The 26,760-nt window shown below is 34.7% G+C and overlaps 1 protein-coding gene across 1 annotated transcript in view; it reads right to left on the reverse strand.

The window, feature by feature from the left end:
- The window catches only part of LOC149801439 (insulin-like peptide receptor), a 184,381-nt gene that overhangs the window by 78,375 nt on the left and 79,246 nt on the right, over positions 1-26,760 (reverse strand). Inside the window, exon 3 of the mRNA XM_089955571.1 lies at positions 3,457-3,620. Coding sequence (XP_089811697.1) covers positions 3,457-3,620 — 164 coding nt within the window. The remainder of the gene's footprint in view (positions 1-3,456; positions 3,621-26,760) is intronic.

A 26,760-nucleotide genomic window follows, 5' to 3' on the forward strand; every position in this document is an offset into this window, starting at 1 on the left:
TCCCATTAAATGTGCTTATTGTTTCTATCCAATATCTGCATTAAACACTTTACTTTTATCTGCTTCTTCATTCTATCTTTCATTCATTTTTTTAAAAGTGATCATAATCATAGAAACTTATTAAAATATTGATCAATATTCTGATTGACAAAAATATTACACACTGAAATAACTATTCAATAATCAAGTATGATGGATTGAGGTGGTTTTGATAAAAATTTAGCAACTGATAGCTTGGTTTGCTTCTTAGAGCAGCTGCGTTCAACAGGAAAAGGTGATGTTGATCTAATGTATCAATTGGTGGCATGGTTTGTTTCTTTAATTATTGTGTAAACAAAGTTAAGGATATGCATGCAACAAGCAAATGTCTAGTCCCTCTTTGTCAAATTATATTGCAACGAGGAAGGGGTAGGGTTTTTGGACAAGAAATTGGCAGGTAAAAAGACATAAGCATATAAAAACAATTTAACAGAACAAAAAAATCATGGTTCTAATTCATGCATAAGATTTCAGGATTACAAAAACTCATCTTCTGACTTGCTGATCTACATTTTTTTCACAAATCCAATAAAAATAACTGACAATTTTGTCCTGAGACTTTTTATCCAACACCTCTTTCATAAGTGCAAAAATCAGAATTATGACTTTCTGTTCTACAATCGTATATCTGCCACTATGTCCTATCTCCCTCTCACTACACCAAGATGTTAGTAGGGTTATAATTCGATTCAAGGGGTCATTTTCAAGTACTTTAAAGTGGTTTCATGTCAAGTCAGCTAAAACTTTTCATCAATCACAGGTTTAAGGTCTTATATCATGTGATACAAATGTAGCTGAGCCCATGGAAACAAAAACAGAAAGGTCTATACACCAGTAGTCCCCAACCCCCTAGGTCACGACCCAAATCAGGGTTGTGAGAATGTTCTGCAGTGTCGCCAGCATTTTTCCTTTTTTTGGGTGGCAAAATGTATCAAAATGTGAGGCACAGAAAAACTGTTTGGGGTCACAGCCAAACAAGGTTGGGAACCACTGGTATACATTCCCTTGCCAGCCATGCAGAGAACTGATTATTATTATTGTGCAGAAACCACTTTTCTTCTTCCAGACAGCAACCCAGTCCTTTAACATTCAAACCACCAAATCAATAGACTTCTTCCCTAGACCATATGTAAAACATTCACAAACTTTGGTCCAATTAAATGACGTAGAACCCAATATTTTTGTGCAGATTTAATTTTTATTCTAGCAGTCACAGTGATCTTCACTTTCAAACATAAAACCAACAGGGTTCTTCCTTATCCTAAGCGCAACTGATCCACAAGGTTTGGTCAAAGTTTGTGATGTACAACCACTGTTATTGCACAGAAGTAATTTCTATTCTAGCAGTTACAGTTAATTTCACCAAGCCATCCACAAAGTCTGGTAACCACAGATCATGGAGAAATCAAATTAATGTGTGGAATTTTTTTTTCTTTGTCCAAGGGACTCCAATTTCTACCTATTAACCACAAAATTAATGGAGTTCCTCTTAACACCAGGCACAAACCATCTACAACATTTGGTCACTGTAGATGGCAGAGAACTGGACTTACTGTGCAGGATTTTTCTTCTCTCTCTCTCTGATTTTGACCACTGACCTTTGGATCCCAAGATCATCAGAGTTCTTCCTTACCCCAAGGGAAAGCCATCCTAAAAGTTTTGTAACCGTGGATGATGCAATCTTGAATTGTTATGCAGAAACCATATTCATTCTTTTGGCAAGTCATCTTGACCTTTAAGCCCATAATTAACAGAGCTAATTAATAAAGGTCTTCCTTAACCAAATGCATGCCATAAAGTATGGTAACTGTAGATGATGCAGAACTCAAGTTACAGTACAGAAACCATTTTCCTTCTTTCGGTCTCAGTGACTGTAACCTTTAAACTTTGCTTTGAAACTGACAGGATTCTTCCTTCCCCCCAAAGTTCAAGCCCTATGCAAAGTTTGGTAACAGTGGACGGTGGACAAATCAAGTTATTATGAAGAACCCAAAAGGTAATGGATGTACAGACATCATAATATAATACCTTACAGAGTATGAGTAAAAATGATTATGTTGTGTCATGGACAAAGATATCTAATTATAATTGCGAGTTTTATGAGCAGGTGTGTGTGTGCGTGATTTGGATTTTTAATGTAGCTTTAACAATTTTTCAGCCATATCACTATGATATCTGCAATGTGGCAGTTTATAGTGATGCCTAGCACTGGGGCATCATGCCACAAACATTGTAGCATGATGTTCTACCCAGTCACATTATCCTGACACCAGGCTGTCCAGTCCTAACACTAACCTCTTATTGCTGAACGCCAAGCGAGGCAGCTGTAAGTACCATTTTTTAAAGTCTTTGGTATGACTCAGTCGGGGATCGAACCCATGACCTCCTGCATCCAAGGCAGATGCTCTAACCACTAAGCCACAGGAGTGGTCTATGCAAACCACCAACATACCAACATAGGTTTGTCGGATGATTTCTCCCGCGACTGAGGTACAATATAAGGCTTCAATCGGCCAAAAGTCTTTTGGGGTAGTGCAGGTGGGTGAAGATGGGGCAGAATGTATTAATCGAATAGGCAAATGCATGTGATTTAAACTATAATTTAGCCATTTCCCTTCAGCTAGTGCATATAACTCAATCAGTGTGTGTGTGATTTGGATTTATAATGTAGCTTCAACAGTTCTTCTGTCATATCGTAATGATGTCTGCAGTGTGGCAGTTTATAGTGATGTCTAGCACTGTATGCATCATGCTGCAGATATGTAATGTCATGTCCCACCCAGTCACAATTATCCAGACACCAGGCGGACCAGTCCTAACACTAACCTCTTAATGCTAAGTGCCAAGCAAAGCAGCTGCTAGTACTATTTTATACATCTTTGGTATGACTTGGCCAGGGTTTGAACTTGTGACATCTCACACTGAAGGCATGTAACTCAGTCAGCATGCCACTACTTTATTTAGAGAATGGTCGAAAGTGCAATAAAATGTGGTTTTCTTGAAGTATAATGAAGATATTAACTTTATTCACTAGTTTTTGTCTTTGAAACTCAACAACAAAACTGGAAAATGTAGGTTGAAGCATATTATATACTGGTTTATAAGTCAAACCCAACTGCAAACTGCACATATCCAGATCTGCCAGCGCCAACTGCACTGAGATCGGGTCTGTTCAGATTGTTAGGACAGATCAGTAGAATAAACAATACAGACCCTGATCTGCAGGTGCATTATGCTATGGCAGACAGGATCTCTGGTGTCTGCAGTTTGTCTTGACTTGTAAGACAGTACATACGGTATGTTTCATAGGTCAATACCATTATGACTAAAAAGAAACTCCAGTCAAACAACATATAGATAATCAATACTCCACAACTAAATGTATTAATATTTTGGGGTAGAGATTACAGCTCATACCTTGTATGTTCCTGGACTGCATCGTTTAGCACATACCGGTCGCACAGCATCTAGTACGTGCTTACAGGCTGTACAATTTGTCTCCTTTGGTCCTGAGCAGCCACCGATACAGTTTTCATTGCAACAAATGCCATCATTGCAATACTCGCAACCATCCGGGCAATCTAGAAAGGATGAATAATTCCATCATTTTAATCAATCAGTCTGATTCATTATCCATAATCAACTACAGCTATTAACTAATGTATATTCATCTACAAATAATAGCCAAGTTACCAGCTTTTAACTAATATATAGTCATCTACAACTAATAGCCAAGTTACCAGCTAATAAATAGCGTGATTCAGTATCCACAAACATAACACTGTTACTAGAGATGCAATAATACACTCCTGCTTTATATAAATATGATGCATGACACAGAGCCTACAATACAATACAGTATTGATACACAATATTAACTTTATGGTCTTTTCAAATTTAGGTCTGTCAGTGGTAGGGTTGATCCACTTTATAAATTTTAATATATTGGTTATATTTGCTGTATATAGATTACAGACACAGACTTGTCATCTGTTTGCATGCAAATCACATCTTTTACAAAATTAAAAAAACAAAATAGACAAATTTCCAAGCAGACATTGAAAGTCTGAATTTAATTCAACCTTTTAGGCCATTTCAGGCTGCTTCAATTGCACACCTCATCTTCATGACGACACCATTCTGTCTGCATTGCTTGAATGCTTTTAAAACATTACCAATTTTATTGTCCCTTAAATCTGGAAGACAATATGATGTTCTCTTCAAAACATGAGAAATAGTGCAGATGAAAAACAAGTCACAATGGAGCATTTACAAACTAACAACCAAATCCTTCAGACTCCACTTCCTGTTGATGCAAAACAATGATCATGGGCACTCATTTTTGTCAGTGAAAAAGGAAAAAAGAAATTACTGAGAACTTCCACTCCCCTTCTACAAATTAACAAGCTGGCTATAACTCGTAACTTATGTTGGTTGGCATCTACTCCCTTGCCGATCTTTTGCAAAATGTTTTCCCCCATCAGCACATAAGTTGCTGATGACAAATATCAGTATAAAAGGAAAAACTTGTTTCCCAGGTACAAATTAAGTACTATACAGATATTGGTATTTCAAAAGCCACTTGTTCACAAAGTTTCTATGTTGGTTTGTATCTGTTTGGATGCCAATACATCCAGTGATACTGCCAGGATTTTATCTGAGGGAGTTTCCCCCTTGTCACCAAAATAAGCAGCAGGAAAAAAGGACAGGGCGAAGGAACAGCCCTAGTTAAATATTTCCCTAACACTTCAATATCAATTTCTCTTTCTTCCTGCTTTACTCTCTTAGAGCATGCCTGAAATCAAAACCTTTAAAAGTTGTCACTTTAAGCATTAATCTAAAGACTGAATTTGAGCTTAATCTGTTCCTCATCTGTGTATGAATATTGTCTGTACTGAGAACCATTTCACAGTCTGCTGACTGAAGGGGCATATATGTACCCAAATCAAAATGCATGCTTACCACAAGCTTGCAGCAAGCTTGTGACAAGATGGTTGAAGTTGCACAATAGAGTAAGGATGCTTGCACATGGTTGCGCAAGCTTGCAAAAGTAATTTTTCCAAGTCTGCAAGCTTGCAAATGGAATTTTTCCAAATCTACAAGCTTGGAAAATCTAAAATTCATGCTTGCAAAGGGAAATTGTCCAAGTCTGCAAGCTTGGAAAATCTAAAATTCAAGCTTGCAAAAGGAATTTTTCCAAGTTGGCAAGCATGGAAAATCTAAAATTCAAGCTTGCAAAAGGAATTTTTCTCATTAAGTCTGCAAGATTGCAAAATCTAAAATTCTACATTAGCCTGCACACAAGCTTGCAGTATAATTTAATCAGTCATGAAAGTTGAAAGTTGGCAGCTAGCTATAGCTCCTGCACGAGATCATGCAGTACCTGTTGAAATGTTGAATATACATTTTGACTATATATCATGTGCAGTAAAAAACAAGTCAAATTTAAATGTTATTTTATTTTTAATTCATAGCATCTGATATTGGACTCTACTTAAATATATGAATACACATTTTCAATTCTTGCAGAAATGCTAAACAGTTGTACTTAGCTGCTACATACATAAAATATATTATTCCAACATTTCTCTGTCTGAACTTAAATAAGAACATTATTAATATATATTTCAAATTAAACTGATTTATTGTCCTTATTTAATATAAAATGTAATTTATTTCTATAAATATCTTTTTTTCTCCAATTTAATGATATATCTTGTTTAAAATATTAGCCAGGTTAGACAAACAGTTGAGCTTTATGCATATAAAAGAAATTCTTTAAGTGATTGTACACTGAATTGGCTATTTTGTCAGTGAGTGACATCGATTATAATCATAAAATAACCATTGGTTGTCTTTAATCTGTTTACGTTCCTAAAAAGACAAATATTTCAATCTACACGTAAAACAGTTTTAAACTATACAAAACCTTGTCCTTACAAATACACATAACCAGTATATTATCAAAGTCACCTAATACAGTGTTTACTATAGAACTAATTCAATCACTTTCCACAGTATTAGGTCTTGGTATGTATGATACAGCTCTTATCTTTTAAAAAATAAATAAATAAACCCAGACCAATAATGTTTTCAAGAGGTATGGCTACAAAATAATCAGACAATTTCCTGGCATAAATGTGAATCAAACATGCATGAACCAATGTGGTTTCATCCGCAAATGAACATTTTTTGTTTTATTTACAATTGCAAAGAATGAAGGAGTGCGTCTGCAGTCATTCATCAAGCAGCAACACAGTGGGTAACTTTAACGTAGAACATATATGGAAGACTGAATAAAGAATGCCATTTAGTAAAATCCTGTAAAATAGATAGTAATTGAAGACTGCAAAGTTATTTACAGACTAACTTAATACAGCAAGATATTTGATGTCAAGTACTTGTAAATGCTATTTACAAACTGCACCATCAAATATAGTCTCAGTAACTCTTGTAATATTAACTTCTGGTATTAGGTTTTTGAAAGAATTGTCATATATTTGTTTCAATGACAATCTGCTGCCAGAAGAAAAAAATAATTGTCAGTTATTTACTTACTAAATAGATGTTAAAATATATACAACATTTGTTTTTATTTGAGAGAGGGAAAGATGCATCCCATTCAGCAAACATTCTATAAAGAATTGAGCTTTGTGAATTTTGGTTGTTTAAAAAGAAATAAGAGCAAGCCATGGAAGATGAAATGTGGTTTTCTGCGACAGAGACTTAATTCGGTCATTAAAGCCAGTAACTTCCCCTGTTTATGGTCAGCAGACTGGTTTACAAATTCTAAATATGCATTCAACATATTTGAGTTGTAAGAACAAACATTGAGCATTACAGCCTCGCGTTAAAAAATTAGGCTCAATTTTCAAAGTTGAACAGTCACAATTTAGGACGTTAATTCTGTACATTTCATTGCCCGCTGAAGCAATGTTTGTTCAGTAACCGATCCTATAACCCGAGAGATAATTTGAAGTCATGGAGTTATCACGTTGGTAAGTAAACTCGAGTGTTGTATTTCACCAGTTTTCAAGACTGCAGATTGGCGGTAGCGTTCTGTTTCACTTTTACGATTTAAATATGCCAAAAAATGTCTTTGTAATGTTGCTTCACCCAATGATTGAGATGACAACTCTTAAGATCATTATTATTTATTGCTGTACTTACCTAACTGAAGTAATCGATGTAGTGCTGTCAGTTATCAGCAACAGGGTTATGAGATTATAAAATTTAACGCATGCATGTGAATCTCATTTCCGTTATTCTTAGGGTCTTTCTTTCCTCTCGCATATCAAATTCAACAATTGTTCACAGGTTGTACATTTAATTCTTTTCATTCTCAAAGAAGATGGCAGTTATTTATTTCAAAATGTCTTAAGGTACCTAATCAGTTTCATCTGATTTTTTTTGTTGTTGTTGTTGTTTAAAACTCTTAAGTGCCATTCGTTTGACATGTGTCTTTCAAAATGGATGGTAAAACAAAAATTTAAGAGCTCATTAAAGGATGATCTTGAATAACATTTACTGATATTTTGGACCTGATAAGTGATTCTGGTACTAAAAACGAAATGCTTTTGCCAATGAGGTAAATACTTGTTGTTTTTTTCCTCCTGGTTACATAGTACATGTTGCTGTAATCCATTTCAGTGGATGATACCTGAATCACACCAGAAGTAGAGGAGGATGCAGGATTTTACTCCGAGGATTTTGTTTAGAAGAAGTTGTTCCGAGTAATTCAAACGTTAAACATTCCTGTTTTCACCTAACAGTTTATCATTTTGACAAATGAGAGAGGGAACCTAACCATCTGACACCATCCTCCCCCAAATGGATTTCTACATGGAGGTAAATTGGTAGAACATTTCTAAGCCATACAGAACAAAAGTATAAAGAGTTTCCTATCACAGATTCATATGCTCTTATATTTTTATCTGATTAAATATTAAATGATTTGATGACTTCATTCTTTTCTTTCATTGTGACAGTAAGATCTCGTGCTAATTAATAACCACAATATATTAACATTTTCATTTTAATATTTAATATTACATACTTTTTGCACATCAAGGGCTAGAAAAATGGAGGTATGTTATCATGTATAGAACAATTTAATCGATGCCATATCAGTTCTTCTTATGCAGGTAGCTAGGTCAGCTTTGTTTGCAAGCTTGTAATGTGCAAACTTACATGACAAGCTCATGCAAGCTTATATGACAATATCATGCAAGCTTGCCAATAGCAAGCTTACCTATTACAAGTTTCACTATTACTAGCTTGTGCAAGCTAGTAATAGTGAAGCTTGCAAAAGGTTGCTGCAAGCTTACATAACAAGCTTGCAGCAACCTTAAAAATAAGCTTGCAATTTTGGTTTGGGTAGCTAGCTTAACCAGCCTAGGAACAAGATCGTTATGGTTATTATTTACAATTTTCCACAGCTCGTAGGTATTGCCTTAACATAAAGCACTACCTAAGTTTTACTTCCTTAAATCAGTTCTTTATGAACTTTTATGCCAGATTTCTTTTCTGTTCTATAATGCTGTATTAGGGTCTGAAGTCCATCAATGCCATAATGTCCTTTTTAAGAAAGAGGTATTTTGATCAAATATATATATTTAGTTTATAATTTCGTTAGATTCTTTTCTATTCAATTTATCTTAACCTTTATAAAGCTGCATGTATAGTCTTATAACACAAGATCTGCCAGGACTAAACTGTTTGAAAAAGAAATCAAAACCATACTCAACATTTCCTCCAAACTGTGGGCTTATTAAGAAATTGTTAAAGCCACACCCTGTGATGTATATAAGCAGATAAAACCAGGTCATAGGTCGCAGGTTGTACATGCTTGATGTAGGATGAACAAGACATCATAAGAAGTCTTCTCAAGGAAAACCCATGTTCAAATGACTTTCCATTTTAAACAAGATTTTCAAGATGAGAAAAATGGTAGCCATATTGGATAAAAGATTCATATAATTTCTGTTCAGGACCAACTAGATATTATATGAAGTCTTTTGGTGAAAGCACAATATTAAAAGCCAAGAGATGTAGCTATAACAAGATTTCACGATGGTCATTATGTCAGTCACATTCAAAGTCAGCTTGGAACAATTTTCATTTACGACCAACTAGACATCGTAAGAAGTCTTTCAGTTAAAACTCCATACTGATATGACAAGTCATTCCTTTTGGGGTAGGGATAACAATATTAAGATGGCTACTGTGGCAGACAAAAAAGGATTTCTGAACAGCACCATTTTCAATTAGGACTAACCAAACATGACATGATATTGTTAGTAAGAATCCCATATAGATAACAGCTGCTCAAGCTGCCATAGTGGATGTGAAAGCAGTTCACGCTTTTAATTTAGGACTAAAAAACAAGATTTTCGAGATGGCCACTGCCACGATACTGGCCCTCAGATTGACAGTTTTTTTTCATTAGGACCAACTGGACATCAAAAGAAGTCTTTCAGTAAAATCCCCCTACCTATATGACCATCCATTCAGGTGAAAGAGCAATAAGATTTTAAAGATGGCTGCTGTAGTGACCATACTAGATGTCCAAGTCGCATAATTCTGATTTTGGGACAAGTAGACTATGAATGTATTTGTCAAGTTTTGTGACGATCTTTTAAGCAGTTTAGGAGGGTAGTGATAACAAACTTGTGCTAACAGATGCAAAGACAACTGATGATGGACAACACACCATTCCATAAGCTCTTCAAGTTTATGGACAGTATAGTTTAACAAAAAATCAACAAAAAACCAAAACATTTAACTGAAATGAAAAAAACAGAGATATTTAGTATAGTACTGTTATGTCATTGAGAATCAAATAATCAATAATTCTTATCACAAAATTTAAGGCCAAAAGTTGTTCTGTTTCAGATGTTACTGAAAGAACATGGTATTTTATTTAAATAAATAATTTCCAAGCCAAACTCGATCTCCACATTGTAGAATCTGCAGTTTATCTTTCATGAAATACTTCTGCTATTATAAAATACTGAAAAAGCCATGAACCCTCAAATATGTAGCTATTATATTTCTCTGAAACCAACTCACTGGCCTACTGTTGATATACTCTACCCTTTTCACAGTAGACCTAATCAGTAGCATTCAACAAATCTTTGGGTCACAGAATGGTCTAAGGCGCTCACCTTTACAGATCCCTGTTACATGAATTTCACCTGTCTGCATGGGTTCGAGTCTAAGGCTCGCCCAACATGGATATGTAAGAAACCTTGCCAGATGCCTCCCATAGGTTGGTGGTTCTTTCCAGGTTTTTCCCCAGGTTCTTCCTCCACCAAATATACTGGCTGCTATCTATAGCCTATTAAGTGCTGTAAAATGGCATTAAACCCATAAGAATAAATTGCTGTTGCAATTTAAAAAGGTCTTACCTGCTTCTGGTTTAAAGTAGACTAAGATTACACTGCCACCACACAGAAGGAAGCCATTGCTGGCTTGTGCTATCTAGGCTATGCGAAAAACTCCTTTTAATTACACATAAAAAATGCACCTTGATAATTGCAATGCATCATCATTAGGTCATCCAGATCTAATTAATGAAACAAAATCCAGACAACATTTAGAGAATTGGATTTTTTTTAAAAATTACAAGATAGCAAAAAATGTCTATGGTGTAGTACAAATACAGCTGATTAAGAAACAAAATTTTTTTTATCTGGGCTGTAGTTTAAGTTCCTCATTTTTTATACTGCTTATTCTTCTTTGTAAGTGAAATTAGTGAATAGCTTTAAGAGCACAGCACATCACACCATAATGGACCACAATGGCAACATTTTTTAATGTACGTGAGTGGCTCAGTAGAATGCAGTGAAAAAGTATTATGTCATGGGACCATCTATATTTGACCATACTGATCAACAAGAAATCAGGCTGCTAAATGAAGCAAAATTCTATATAATAATGGGTGATTTTTTAATTATCAATGATGAAAATGTTTTTATTTGTAAGCAAAAAAAATGATCCAAATTCTCTTCCTTCTGCAGGTTTTCAGTATCAAGAGATATGTATATGATCATCTTTATTATTTTCAAATATATCAGCATAGTGATATCATTACTTGATTTAAACAAGCTGAGAAAATTTATAAGTTTTGTCTTCCCAACAAATACTGTAGCAAAACGTTATATTACCATCATTTGTTGGGTACAGTTACCTCCCCTTAAAGACATCACATCGTATGTTTTAAAGCAGGAATTTCTAAAAATGTGATAATCTTGTGTCATTATTTAACATAAAGTCTCAATAATAATGTTTACTCTCAACTTGATGCCCAACATTCAGTTTAATTTTTTTTATATGGAAGGGAATAAATTAACTGTAAACAGTTCAAAACATTTCTCTAACCGCAAACACTGCAAAGAGACATACTGTAAAACATGTCTTGAGAGAAAACAAACATGTAGATCAAAACCTGTGGTTGTTTACAACAGGATTATGCAGTTGGTTCAGGCTGAATTCAAGAAAAAGGTCCCAACAATTACTGTACATGTATTTTGTTCTTTATTCTTGTAAAATTATTAAATGTATTAATATTTTTAAAAAATAATTCATATTGCACTAAATACATCACAAACATTAGAATTGTTATCTTAAGTTTACATGTAGTCTGCTGGTATTATGGCACAGGAATTGCAAAACTACCTAAAGGGTACGCTTACTTATCATGTCCATAAAGTAAGCTACGATTATTTACAACCAAAGAGCCAAAATCTAAGTAACTCACAACATAAACAATAAATCAATCAGCAAATCAAAGTCACACACAACATTGATGAATAAAGGTCACTCACAACATAAATAATAAACTCGATAAATCAAAGTCACGCATAACATTTTTAAAAAATTGATCTACTGAATCAAAGTCACACAACATAAATAATAAATCCATCAACTCGATAAATCAAAATGACTCACAAAATAAATAATAAATCACAAAATGATGTAAAGGTATCTATAAAAATATCCAAACCAGAAAAAAAGCAAATAACCTAATAAGACAAAAAGACAAAATACCTCATTCATTCCCCGTTATTACATGCAGAAACTTCAAAGAAAAACAATTTAAGACAGTATTCACTGCACTAGACTAAAAGCAGCTCCAGAAGATACATCATTATGACAATACCGGCACTGTATGGGTTTTCATAAGATAAACAATCAGTTTATAATGAACCTCTGAACTGACTAGGCATCCATGACTGCTATCCTTTAAAACCAGAGCTGTGGTAGCACTGGTTTGTGTGCCCTCTCGAGACCGAAAGAGTGTGGGTTCAAATCTTACCATCATACAGGCCTGGGTCAGCTACCATGGTGTGTTCTTAAGAAAGGCACTTTACTTCAACTGTCTCAGCGTTATATAACCTACCTGTGTTACTGTGCCGTAAAACACCAAACCAAAATAATTTAAAGTGGACTTTTATGAATAAGGTACAAGATTGGCAGTTTGTGACAAGCTGACCAGTCTGGTTTATAGTTTTCAACATTCAACTTTAGAAATCTACAGACTCGGGTAACCGGACTAAACTATTCCTTACTTTTTTTGTTATGCATCATGTGTTGCAACAACTGATGCTTGGCATGCAGACTTCACTCAGCAACTTTGGTTCCAAAAGATTAAATAAAAGTCTGTCGTGTTTATATTGCTTTGATAAGCAATCAGTCAAAAGTCTGTCGTGTTTATATGGCTTTGATAAGCAATCACAGTCAAAAGTCTGTCGTGTTTATATGGCTTTGATAATCAATCACAGTCAAAAGTCTGTCGTGTTTATATGGCTTTGATAAGCAATCACAGTCATTGATTACATTGATGAAATGCAAATTTTACTTACAAAATATAGCCTATTGTTATGTTCAACAGGAAGCTGCTCATGACAGTGCATTTATAGAATAAAATCAATCCATGCATGACTATTGTGGTCATAAATGACATAGTCACACACAACAGAAGTCTAAGCTCCAATGAGGTTTAAGCATACTCCTCTTATTTAGACATGTAATGTAGCAAGCTGTTCTTTCCTTGTTCATTCATTTTATATATGTTTACGTCATAATTAGGTAATTCACAAATTACATTTCTGATTTGCTCAATATCTGAACAAAGGTCTATTCTGTTTTCATGTTAATGTTCTTTCTTCTCAGTTATCAACTGACAGGTTGTAGCAAACCATGAATCTTACTGACACTAAAAATCATTTAAATTCATTTTTACTACATGAAGATGTAAATTGTTTTCTTCACTTTACCCTGTTCCACTAGCCTCATGTGAATATTATTAAATGTATTTTAACAAACTGATATCCACTTAAAAGGTTTAAAAAAAAATACCTGATATTCTCACCTACTTTCTCCAAGCAACTGAGTGAAATAATGATAAAAGCAATTAAGATTTTCTCTTCTATTCCACAAAGCGAGTGAGTGAAACAAAAGTCAAGAAGCTTTGATAATTTTCTTTTCAAAATTTTTGAGCTAGTTAGAGAAATAAAGGTAACAAGCATTGTTGATTTTCTCTTATATTCCTCATGGTGAGCAAGTGAACTTTAATTTCCTTTCTGACTCTATTTATGCAGTAATGTCATGGAAAATGTGTTTTAGCCAGTAAAATAATTAAGATATGATAGCTTAACTATCTTTAAATATTTGTTATCCTTTTTCGATCTCTCTCTTTATATATAATAAATAAAATGAAAACTGCACACCTTGTTGGCCATAATGGCACATCTTTGGTAGCTTACGTAGTAGTGTTAGAATTCTAAACACTATGCCCCGAACACCCATCGAACATCATCATGTATGAAGTGTGGAGTCATTTACAGGCCATAATGACACATCTTCAGGTATATGACATTATGCCCCCAAATCCATCTGACATAATGTATGAAGTATGGTGTCATTTACAGGCCATAATGGCAAGTCTTTGGTACATGACACTATAAGCCAAAAACCCATCTGACATCATGATGTATGAAGTATGATGTTATTTGCAGGCCATAATGACATATCTTCAATGGAAATTTTAAAATTCTAACACTACCACGTAAGCTACTCACAAAAAATATGTCTGGGGTCTTTGGTCATTGACCAGATTTGCTTACCTCCAAACAGGTAATTTTAAATTGGAATCTGACGTTAATACTAGCTGGATTTTTTTAAAAAACTTAAGTACTTTCTACCATGTTTCTTCATACCATTAGCAGAGACATGCATACTGTGAGGAGGGGGAGATTATAAATAAATAGAATACATTTTAAAAACAACAGGCTACTGAAGAGACTGATGCTCTCATGGGCAAAAAGAATTTTCAGGAACTCAAGATGGGACCATTTTATCTTTTTAGCTGTCAAATGTTGAAACCATCTCAGATATTCTTCAGCTATGCAATTTTCGAAGCTGAAGTGGTAAACATATATCAGCTAAGCATCATTTTCATTTAAGATGCAACAGACATCGTTAGAAGTCGTTTGGTAAAAACTCCATTTTATAGTGATCATCCATTGAGGAGTAGTGACAAGATTTTTATGACCATAATTATGGCAGCCATATTGGATGAATGACTGGCATGATTTTCATTGAGGACTTTGTGAAAACCCTATATCATCATAATTATCCATTCCAGGAGAAGTGACAACAAGATTGTTAAGAGTCATGGCAGCCATACTGGATGTATGACTGGAACCATTTTCTTTTGGACCAACTAGGTATCTTAAAATTCCCTGTTGATATGACCATCCTTTTGGACAGGAGTACAGATGAAAATATTTTCAAGATTATTGTTTTCCAGTCAGAAGGAGTGACAGTATCAAGATTTTCAAGATGGCTGCTGTGGCAGCCAAACTGGACACCAGATTGACACCATTTTCATTTTGGACCAAACAGACATCAAAAGAAGCCTTTACTGATAATTTGCAGTATTTACTCTGGCAATAGTGTATCAGCAGTGTATTGATAAAATGCAGTAATTACACTGGCAATAGTGTATCAGCAATGTATTGATAAAATGCAGTGATTACACTGGCAATAGTGTATCAGCAATGTATTGATAAAATGCAGTGATTACACTGGCAAAAGTGTATCAGCAATGTATTGATAAAATGCAGTGATTACACTGGCAAAAGTGTATCAACAATGTATTGATAAAATGCAGTGATTACACTGGCAATAGTGTATCAGCAATGTATTGATAAAATGCAGTGATTACACTGGCAATAGTGTATCAGCAATGTATTGATAAAATGCAGTGATTACTCTGGCAATAGTGTATTAGCAATGTATTGATAAAATGCAGTGATTACTCTGGTGATAGTGTATCAGCAATGTATTGATAAAATGCAGTGATTACACTGGCAATAGTGTATCAGCAATGTATTGATAAAATGCAGTTATTACACTGGCAAAAGTGTATCAGCAATGTATTGATAAAATGCAGTGATTACACTGGCAAAAGTGTATCAACAATGTATTGATAAAATGCAGTGATTACACTGGCAATAGTGCAACAGCAATGTATTGATAAAATGCAGTGATTACACTGGCAATAGTGTATCAGCAATGTATTGATAAAATGCAGTGATTACTCTGGCAATAGTGTATTAGCAATGTATTGATAAAATGCAGTGATTACTCTGGTGATAGTGTATCAGCAATGTATTGATAAAATGCAGTGATTACACTGGCAATAGTGTATCAGCAATGTATTGATAAAATGCAGAGATTACACTGGCAATAGTGTATCAGCAATGTAGTGATAAAACGCAGTGATTACTCTGGCGATAGTGTATCAGCAATGTAGTGATAAAATGCAGTGATTACTCTGGCGATAGTGTATCAGCAACGTAGTGATAAAATGCAGTGATTACTCTGGTGATAGTGTATCGTGATACTGACCCAGGCTACTGACAGAAGGTGTTAGGAGAATGAACTATGACCAATGTAAACTTTCCACAAGTGAAAATTTTCTTGTTATCTTTCTAAACCTTCCATTGAAGCAAACAAGGCCACTTAAACTGTGCATAAAAACTACTGGTCTCCTTGTATGGCAACCATTGGTACTAAATCTAAATGGCTGCTAAACATATTTTAAACTATCTTTAAGATGACTTTTAGTCTCTCAGGATTCAGCAAGTTTAATCTTCTGGAGTACTGAAAGTGGTTTTCTCTCCCTCCCCAAAATACTGTCATGTATGTTTTAGTTCATAATTTACACATGCAGTATGATTATGATGTATAGTGTATGGAAGGCACTTATGATACTACCTGCATCGCAATAGTCAGTTTGATATAGGTCTGTCATGTAGAACTAACATTATTGTGTAGAAACAAATTTATTTGCTCATTCACTGTGGTCTTGACATTTGACTGTTTGACTCCAATATCACTAGGATTCTTCCTTACCTAAAATGTGGGGCCCTGAGTGGCCGAAAGCGCTCACCATTACGGATCACTGCCATCTCACCTGTCTGAATGGGTTCAAATCTCGAAATCCGCCAATGTAGGTAAGTGAGAAAGCTTGCCAGTAGCTTCTCAAGGGTCGATTGTTCTTTCCGGCATTATCCTGGCTTCTTCCTCCACCATTTATACTGGCTGCCATGTATAGCCTATCATAAGCTGAAAAATGGCATTTAACCCTACAACAACAACTAACTCAAATGCAAGCCATCCACAATGTGATAAAGAATTCCAGTTATGGTGCAAAAGTCATATTTCTCTTTGTATATTAACCTTGGCCTTTAGCATTTAGAGACTAAAATGTAAAGGGTTCTTTCTTACCCAAGTGCAAGCCATCCACAAAGTTTGGCAACTCTAGATTATGGAGTCTCAAGTTATCATCCAGAAACTGATTTTAGCCAATAGTCATTGATCACTGACCAGAAGAGCGTATGTGATGGTCTGTTTTTCATTGTTCATTTATCAATTAGCACAATTTTATTATAACTCATCCTCCTAAACTGGAAGATTGCCATCAAACTTTACACATTCATTCCCAATGTCTAGTTATTCCTAAATAAATGATTGTTCTTCTCAGATATCCATTATGGCCACCAGTGACCATATTGAAATTCTTGTTAGTGCTGCCCCTCCTGAAAGGATGGTCATATCAACATGGGATTTTCACTGAAAGACATTTAATGATGTCTACTTGGTCCATATCCGATATTCAATATGGTCACCATAGCAGTCATCTTGAAAATCATATTGCTACTCCCCCCATGGAAATCATATAAACTTAGGGTTTTAAACCAGAAAACTTCCTATTGTATCTAGAAGGTCCTAAATAAAAATGGTGCCAACCTTTTATCAAATATGGCTAGTGTAATGGATAATCTAATCATCACTTCTACTTGATAATCTAATCATCACTTCTACTTGATAATCTAATCACCACTTCTACTCATGAATGGACGGTTATAATGACATGGCATTATCACCAAAAGACTTATGATTGTGTCCCTTTGGTCTAAAGTGTGTGGGTGTGTATGTGTGATTTTGATTTTTAATGTAGCCTTAACAATTTTTCAGTTATATTGCAAGGATGTTTGAAGTGTGACAGTTTATAGTGATGTCTAGCACTGGGGCATCATGCCACAGACATGTTGCATGATGTCCCACCCAGTCACAGTAACCTGAAACCAGGCCAACCAGTCCTAACACTAACCTCTTAATGCTGAGCACCTAGCGAGGTAGCTGTAAGTACCATTTTTGTACGTCTCTGGTATGACTCAGCCGAGGTTTGAACCCGTGACCTCCGCATTCAAGGCGGATGCTCTAACCACTAGGCCACCGGAGCAGTCATTGGTCTAACGATAAATGGTACCAATCTGGCATCAAATATAGCCACCACAGCAGCCTGATTTAAATCATGTTAATACTCTGGCAGACAGAAAATTTTGACACCCAGCAGTTAAAGAGATGAATAGTTTCATCTTGGATTCCTGGAAATTTTGGAGGGACAACAGAAAGCCCATCCCTTCGAGGGACTCTTGTTCTTCTTTCAGTCATGGTGAACTTGTCCATTAACCTAGAAATTTTTATAGGGTTCTTCATTACCCCCATATGAAGACCATCCAAAATGTTTGATAACTGTGGATGGTGGAGAACAAGACTTTATGTATGGAACCTTTTCTTTGCTTCTCTTGGTGCCAGTGACCTTTGAGTCTGAAATCGATAGGGTTCATCCTCGCAAGTGCAAGAAATCCACAATACCAACATATGCTACAGACAGCTAAAGTACTGGGAGAAACAAAACTGGCAACAAATAGACTGATGGACAACACAACATGCTTCCAAAAAAAAAGAAGCCAGAATGATGCCTGGATCAAAAGGGAACTTTCTACATGCACCTTTTTAATTGCAAATTGTAGTGAGATAACTTGTTTCTTGCTTGTTTGCTATTTTGTGGCGTTTCTGAAATTTTTAGTATATACAAAGTTGTACTTATAATCTATAACATGATAAATTCATGTTTTAAGTGACCTCTGCAACTGAATACCTAGATCATTTTTCTTTCTTTTTTCATTCACATATTGTACATACTTGCTTATAAGAGGAGCCCAACTTCAAACTACACAGACCCAGACCTGCTGGCGCATAAAGCACCAACAGGTCTGGGTCTGTGCATTTTTTTGGGAGTAATCAGTAGAACAAATGACACAGACCCATGTATGCAGGTGCATTATGTTACAGCAGATCAGGATCTTTGTTGTTTGCAGTTTGACTCAACGCATAAGTGAGTACATATGATAAGCAACTTTACCTGTGGTCTTCTACAAAAAATATTATTGTCTCATTTAGAAATTGTATCACTTATTTGATATTAGATCTTTTGATTCCATGATCCATTTTACAGAATTTTAACATCTTTACATTTCATATTATCTTCTAGTACTTTCTGCATGGATTAATAACTGCAATTAATGTTTATTTTAAAAAAAGGCATATTGGATTCTTTTTATTAAATTCGCAGCTAAATTTACAAAAAGTAAAATAATCGATAACCATTAAGTAAAATACAAATATTTCAGACATTTTGATATAGCAATTTAATTTTAATGTGCTTAGTGGCTTTGGTTAGATTTTGTTGGGCAACAGGAGCAAGGCAAAATGCCAAGGGGTTATTTGTGTAAATCAGAGATACTAAGACATCACCTGGATTAATATGGCAAAGCCCAATTTAAGTCCTGTTGGGTTTTTTCTTTCGAAATCCCCATTACACTAGTCCACCTGATGCATTGAGGTGGGCTTGAATAATTATGAATTTTTGAGTTTTCTTTCTTTCTTATTGTGTTTGTTGTTTCACATGTCCACATGCCATTTTGATTAATCCTGTCAGCTACACTGACAGATAATAACCAATCAAAAGAGTAGGAGTGCTTACAATTATACCCACCATACATCTGATCCATTTCAAAGATTATACTGTATAAACTATTATTTCCCAAGGTGCTCCGATCAATAACTTATTTCCTCTATTTAGTGTTACTTGTGATAGTTATATTTTTCTTCAACTTCAAATTAATTAATCCCTAAGTTGCATTATTTTGCTAATTTAAATGACTCATTTTGGTGGTGCTGATATATATATATTGCTAAGTGTATTTGATTTAATTTATATCTGATTTAAATGTTTATAAGTTTTAAAATCTTTCTATTTTTTTAATTTCATTATATGTCAAAATAATGTAGTTCTGTTTACTAGGAACTCATACTTTTTCCAGAAAACAGTTTGGCCTTGACTGTTCATTTTTGTAAACCTAAGGCTGTCCTGGTTCTCTACCTTAATTCAAAATTATTAACAGTCACGTGAACAAGTTATTTTTAATTTATTTTTATTGTGGGAATAATAAGAGTAAGATCGAGGCTGTAATGAATACGTGACCCAAGGCTTGTAAATAGGTTGACTGAAGTAAACAACTTTTTTTAATATTACTGAGTGAAATGATTGGTTCTTGTCAGGGCCATGTTGAGAGTACGTAATGTAAACATGATCACATGATCTTCAATTTTTCTATTAGTTATTTCCAAAATTGCCCATTTGTTGGTCTTAATAGTGATGCTTAGAGTGAGATTTCACAGTCTGGGCTTAAAAATGCTTGATGTCAAGTCGCTTCCTTCTGTTGTAGCCAGTTTTCGAGTTACTTCTCGTGTTTCTACAAGGAACTGTAGACCATAACACAATACAGGATACAGCATATGTCATTGCCTTCCATTTGGGATTGTTCGTTGGGACTTAAACTTCATTTCATTAGAGCATTTCGTTATTAGGACTTTTAAAATTTGATTTGTGGATTATTCTTGATTATTTTTGGATTTGATTCTTAAAACCATAAGTTCTTTTTTCTCTTCATTTTTACATTATTTTTCCAGGGAAATATATATTTTTTATATATTTCAAAGCTTGTTGTTTTTACTCTTTCTTGTGTTACCGTTTATTCAAGCCTAAACAAGCAACATAAGAATATATATATTTTCCACATGGAGGATAGAGAACTCGTTATAACCACAAGCTTGTGATACTTAATAGTCTTTATCATGGGTTACTTTTCTATTTTTGAAGGTGCTCTACAGTTTCATATTTTGAATAGATTTAGATTTTTAAAGAAAAGGAATATCCCCGATTTTCCTCACTGGTTATCCTAGCCATCTAAAAGCCCTTGTACATCTTTGTTATTGTTAAAATAACTTATAATTCCATATACTTTGGTGATTGGTGTAATTAGGGTTATAGAATATACAGCTTGGCCCAACTTCAGATGTGTACATATCAAATAAACTGATAGCTGTTCTTAGTCATTTTCACTTCCTGGACTTTAAATCTAAATCTTAAAAGAAAGAGCCAATAATGTTTACAAACTTTTAATATTTTCTGCAATTCATTCATTGGATTTTCAGAAGCTGGCATTGTGTTATTCTGGCAAAATTTGTTCTCCCTATTTTTAATAACTACTAAAGATAGTGTACTTTGGACAAATTCAAGCTGAATTTTCTAGCACTTGGGAACAGCAATTTTGGTTAGCTGTGTGCTTAGATCACTTACAACTTCCACAAAAATATCCAAAGAAATTTCAGCCACAGTTCATGAAAGTAACAAAGAAATATGACAACATTCTCTCTGTTGTGCATATTTTAAATGCAAACAACTTCAAAGGTAGCACTCTGCACACAATGTACAAACGGTCAGGATACACAGGAAAAAGAGTTAAACCAGGGCACAACACCACATTATATATCCACATTATATATGGCTATCTGAAACACCATATATCTGCCAGAGTATGTGATTTTTAAATCTTCACAGGTACTACTATGGTAACTAGGTGGTCTGAGTGTCAGGCTTATAATCCAAGGGTCACAGCTTGATACCTGTCAAATTCAACTGAGCTGGCTGCCTCGGTGTGCACTTTAACTTCCATTTTTTCCTCACCATGATAAACAATGTGTCAAAGTGCCCTTAAAAAAAAAAATAAACAACCAAAAAACCTCCCTAGTATTTGTACACTGAATACTGAATTAGTGTCAGATATACAGTATGTACTCAATTGTAAGTTGTCAAACTTCAAACAACATAGACCTTGATCTACTGGTGCAGAATGCATCTGCAGATCATGGACTATGTTGTTTGTACTACTGATTGCTCCTAACAAACTGCAGACCCAGATCTGACAGTGCATTATGCGACAGCAGATCTGGGTTGGTGTAGTTTGAGAGTGAGCAGGTACAGACAGTACATTCCATTTCAGCAAACTCTGCATTGCTCACAGGTCAGGCCCCAGGTCAATATCATCAAAGCATACACTAAAATAGGTGTTTACAGTTAAACTACAAGTACAACCCCGGTCATGCCTGACTTCTTATCCAGCAGTAGCTAAAGCAAGTCAAATAACAGCAGTAATTAGCCACACCTTTACTTCTTACTTATGTATGTATAGTGGCCAGTGGACAAGCAGACCTGGCATCCACCATCTGCACAAGCCAAGGTTCTGATATGTTAAATCTACCTACACCCTGGCTGATTGAGCAGATATTTTAGTGGTTTGTTTTAGTGAAATCTATTGGATTTCATGAGTTGCCTCCCTTAGTATGCAATGCCAACTAACCAATAGTGTGTAACAGCAGTGCATCATTGTACACCAGCCAAAAATGGTAGATGCAATTAACTTCAAACAAATACTTTGTAAGTTTAAAATCGAAAGTATGACTATGAACCAGAGAGAAGCCATTACAACTGTATTTGAGTGACAGATATTTGTATAAACAAGGACTGGCAGTGGGAAGTTGCTTATTTATGAGTCCATTTAAGTTGTGTGCTCCCCTTGTATTGATCATGTAGGAACAGTGTTCAAATTTGAACAACTTAATTTTGATTGGATAATCTGCTCAATCTGCCAAGGTGTAGATAGGATTAAAATGTTGGAACCTTGGCTAGTGAAGATGTGTCAGACTTTCTTGTTTTAAGGACTATGCATAAACAAAATACTTCATCAACAGCACAATTCATTAATATCCTACACATCAATGAAAGTTATTGATCAATAAGTGTCTGTTTGAAGGGAAACTTTGATTGCCTATTCAAACAGTATGAACGGTCATGCTAGGTCAAAATGGCAAGAAAAATTTACTACAACTTACAGTGATTGGTCAAGAAGGTTTATTTATATTCATGAGAAACAAGGAAATATCCACTGCCATGGCTGATAAGGAAGCACAGCATGTTACTACCCTATGGCCTGCAACAACGGATCTGGCCTATTTTCTTTAAATTATTACAGCAAGAAACTGACTGGGATCAACAAATGAACTGTCCAATATTTAGTTATAAACAGAGTCGTTGCACACGAGTGACTGCTATACATATGTTCACCTAAAAAAAAATGTTTTTGAAAACAAAAATGCACCAATTATTATTATTATTATTATTATTATTATTATTGAACTAATTACTTTATCATGCTAACATTAAATTGATGCAGCCTATAAATGAAATCATCACCAGCTTAAAAATATTGATCTTTGTTCAAGCAAATCTTGAACTTGCCAAGATCATAAGACAGTTGGCATACGTGAGAACCCTGCGATAAACAAAAAAAAGTATCAAACAATATTTGGAATGCATAAATTTACCAAGTATATAGATGAAAGGTGTAAAATCAAAATATAGGCTCTCTTTCTGCTGGTGAAGCATGATATATTCCCACTGCAGTCAAATAAAAGAAATGTGTACAGAGACCACCCTCCACATTTTGCAATGCTATTTATAGTACTCACTTATAAATCAGATTCAACTGCAAACAACTTTTGTAGATTAAGGTCACGGTGTACATGGTTTGTTCGACTGACTACTAAAAACATACTGCATATGGAAGCTCAAGATCTGCTGGTGCATTATGGGTCTATGAAGTATACAGCTGGACCTGACTATAATATAGGAAGTATGGACAGCAAGTGCAAAAAAACAAACTAGAAATATGCAGCTGGTACGGATGCAACTTAAAGGCAAAGTTGAGCAATGTCCTTTCAATGTAAATTCTAATTATATTTGATTTCAATTGATTAAGTCCCTCAAAAGTACGATTTAATTCCATCTTTGACAGACAAGACTATAGGGAACAACTTTTGACCTGGTCAACACTATAGTTTCAGCCTGTAACCCCCTTTAACGATTTTAAAAACAAAAAAATATCATGGTAAAAATGTTAAAACTTACTTTTTATTTATTTATTGATTTATAATTTCAAACTAGACTACCACCAAACAGTCCCAACCACTGTCACCTTTGTATTTCAAACTTTACAGAATTTCAACACTAACACATCTTTCAAATTTACATAGTTAAGTACATGTTATTTACAAGCAATGGACTTTTAGTGTTCATCAGATCCGTAAATTTCCATAACGTTAGGATCAAAGGGCATATTTTGCATCATCGTTTTCATTTTGGGGGGGGTGAAAGTATATGAAATAAATACTGCATATATCCAATGCAGACAACAAAGTATTTACCTTCTATTTACCCGTATGTGTAGATCTTGCAGTTCAAAGAAAATGTTCTCTTCCAGCATTCAGAAAATGACACAGAGCAGGCTCCTCCTTTGCAAATAAAACTTCAGTTTTGGTTTGAAAAGCAAAGATGTCAATAGCAGGGACCGTTTGTTAACAATCAAGTTAGAATTTATAAATCAGTGATAGAAATTATAAATCAACAAATGAAATCAGTTAAGTTCAGAACATTTTTTTATATCCTTGGTGCTTATTGTTTTTTAAATTGGTAGGCCAGTAAAAGCTGCCAGGGGTATAGGCTGAACCTTACGATGAACTCCCAGGAAACAATAAGGTTAGAAATTACAAACTGATGAATAAAAGCAGCTAAGTTATGTGCATTTTTTATATCGTTGATATTTTTCATTTTTAAAACTGATGGGGGTGGGGATGGTCCAAACAAAAGGGAAGGTGTGCAAATGCTATAGAGCTATCTACAGACATCACACCTTGTGAAGTAATAAATCTGTTGCTTTGTAACTACATTGTTACCAGCCTTGTTTAATACCTAATGCTTACAATACTCATTAGTCCTGTTCTCTGATTGTTCGAACTTATTTAATTTCTCATCAGTGTGCTGTTTTTGTTCTGTGGCTCAACAGGAAATGCACACAACAGACTGGTAACTTGATATGCTCTGTTACAAATATTTCAAACAGTGCGAAATACTGTACTGCAGCAATGATTAAAATATAGAAGTTACTGTCTCAAATTTGCAATTTCTTAAATTTTCTTTACAAAACAAACTTAGTTTTTTGTTTAATTTCTCATCTTTAATCACAGCTCTTGTTGTGATCAAATGACATGGTGGTTTGCCGAGATAGCAGGTTATAGGTTATGAGTGCCAGTTACAGCTCTGAAACACCAAACATATGTATAATACAAATGGTGTGTATGTGTGTGTGTGTATATATATATATATATATATATATATATATATATATATATATATATATATATATATATGTATATATATATATATATACTGTATATATAGTGATGTCATCTTAGTCTTAATAAATACTGGACTAGACTTTACACATAGCATCTTGGGTTCAATCTTGAATCAAATGAATAAAGTATAAATATCAACAAAGACTGCAGAAAAAACTCGAATACTGAAAGACAAGCTAACATAAAGTAACAGGTCATCATGCCCACTACATAAATGTCAGATCTTAGGTTTTCACCTCATGCTGGGTCAAAAATCAGATATGAGGTATACTTGCCAAAGATTATTTTGTTGCTATCAAGCGGAGCAAGAATATTTTTTCAAGCAATCTGAGAGGCAGGAAACATTATACAACCCCCCCACCACCACCAAATTAAATGGAACAGCACACAGTACTGAAAAGTGTCACAATACAAGGTTGGGCCTACAGTCTCTAACTCGTTTAGGTAAAGAAAATTTCACCAGGACCTAAACTTTAAAATCTTGAATCTGTCAAACTTTTCTTTTTTTTTCATTATAGAATCACAATATTGGCAGACTTGGTGTGACTTGGGAAAGACACTGGGCTCCCATATCCTCTGCATGATCTATAGCCAATAATGTGCTTAAAGCAGGATTCCTACCACAAACATATATAAAAAAAGAAGAAATAAAAGATTCCAGGCCTTTTCCATGACAAACAAAAATTTCTGACATAACAATGTGACAAGTTTAAAGACCTAATGAGGCCAAAATACTTAAAAACTGCAAGTAAAATATGAAATAGTATACAGTAGTCCCCCTCATGAATGGGCCACCTGATCAGCGGCCACCCACTCTTTACGGACAGAATCCATTGGGACTGGTGAGTTTGTGTTCAAAAGTACCCTTTAAGAAAGGTCACCCTGCTAATGCGACCAGTAACCAACATATTAGTGCACAAATGTAAAATGTACCCCTCACAAGCGGCCACATTTTATTATTAATTTGTCCAGAACCAATTTTTAATTACAGTGAGGTAAGTAATCTGATTATCTTTCCTCATGTATGCTTGCGGATGTCAGGTTTTCACTACTGAAACAAGTATTTGGCTAAAGTACATGTACCGCTAAGGTTATTATTATATCACGAACGCCAACATTTGCAGGAAATGGGGTCTCCAGTGTTTTGATAGAGCTTTGGGCTTCACACAGTATTTTTTTTATTGATGATTACAACTTCAAGTAATTGTCAAGATCACAACATGGCCAGATAGGCTAAAAATTGATTTTGTGGATTAACACACACACACAGAAACAATTAACATTAAACAAAGACTAAAAAATCATGTGACAGTTCATGTATCACTTCCTCTATAATAAGACATTTCGTTTACAAATGTTTTGTTGGCAAAATTAAATTGCAGTAATGTACGTTTAGCCACATATGAATAAATCATTACAAAACTTTAACAGGTCATCACGTAAACGAAGAAATAATACTTTAGAAGAAAAATAAGTTATCTGACTTGACAACAATGGGGAGAGTTCACATGCCGAAAAATATATGTTGGGAAGACTCAAATAAACATGAGTGTAAAAAATAAGGAGAATATTCTGTTGCAGTGGGAAAATGGATTCAATAGAAAAGAGATTTATTTTAATAAAGAAACAGCATATGTAACAAGACTCAAATAATGTTTATGAATGGTTTCATAATGTGCATGCCAACAATACCTCACTCAAATT

The sequence above is a fragment of the Sinohyriopsis cumingii genome, chromosome 4, assembly GCF_028554795.1.
Source record: "Sinohyriopsis cumingii isolate HCF-2022 chromosome 4, ASM2855479v2, whole genome shotgun sequence".
Taxonomy (NCBI): Eukaryota; Metazoa; Mollusca; class Bivalvia; order Unionida; family Unionidae; genus Sinohyriopsis; species Sinohyriopsis cumingii.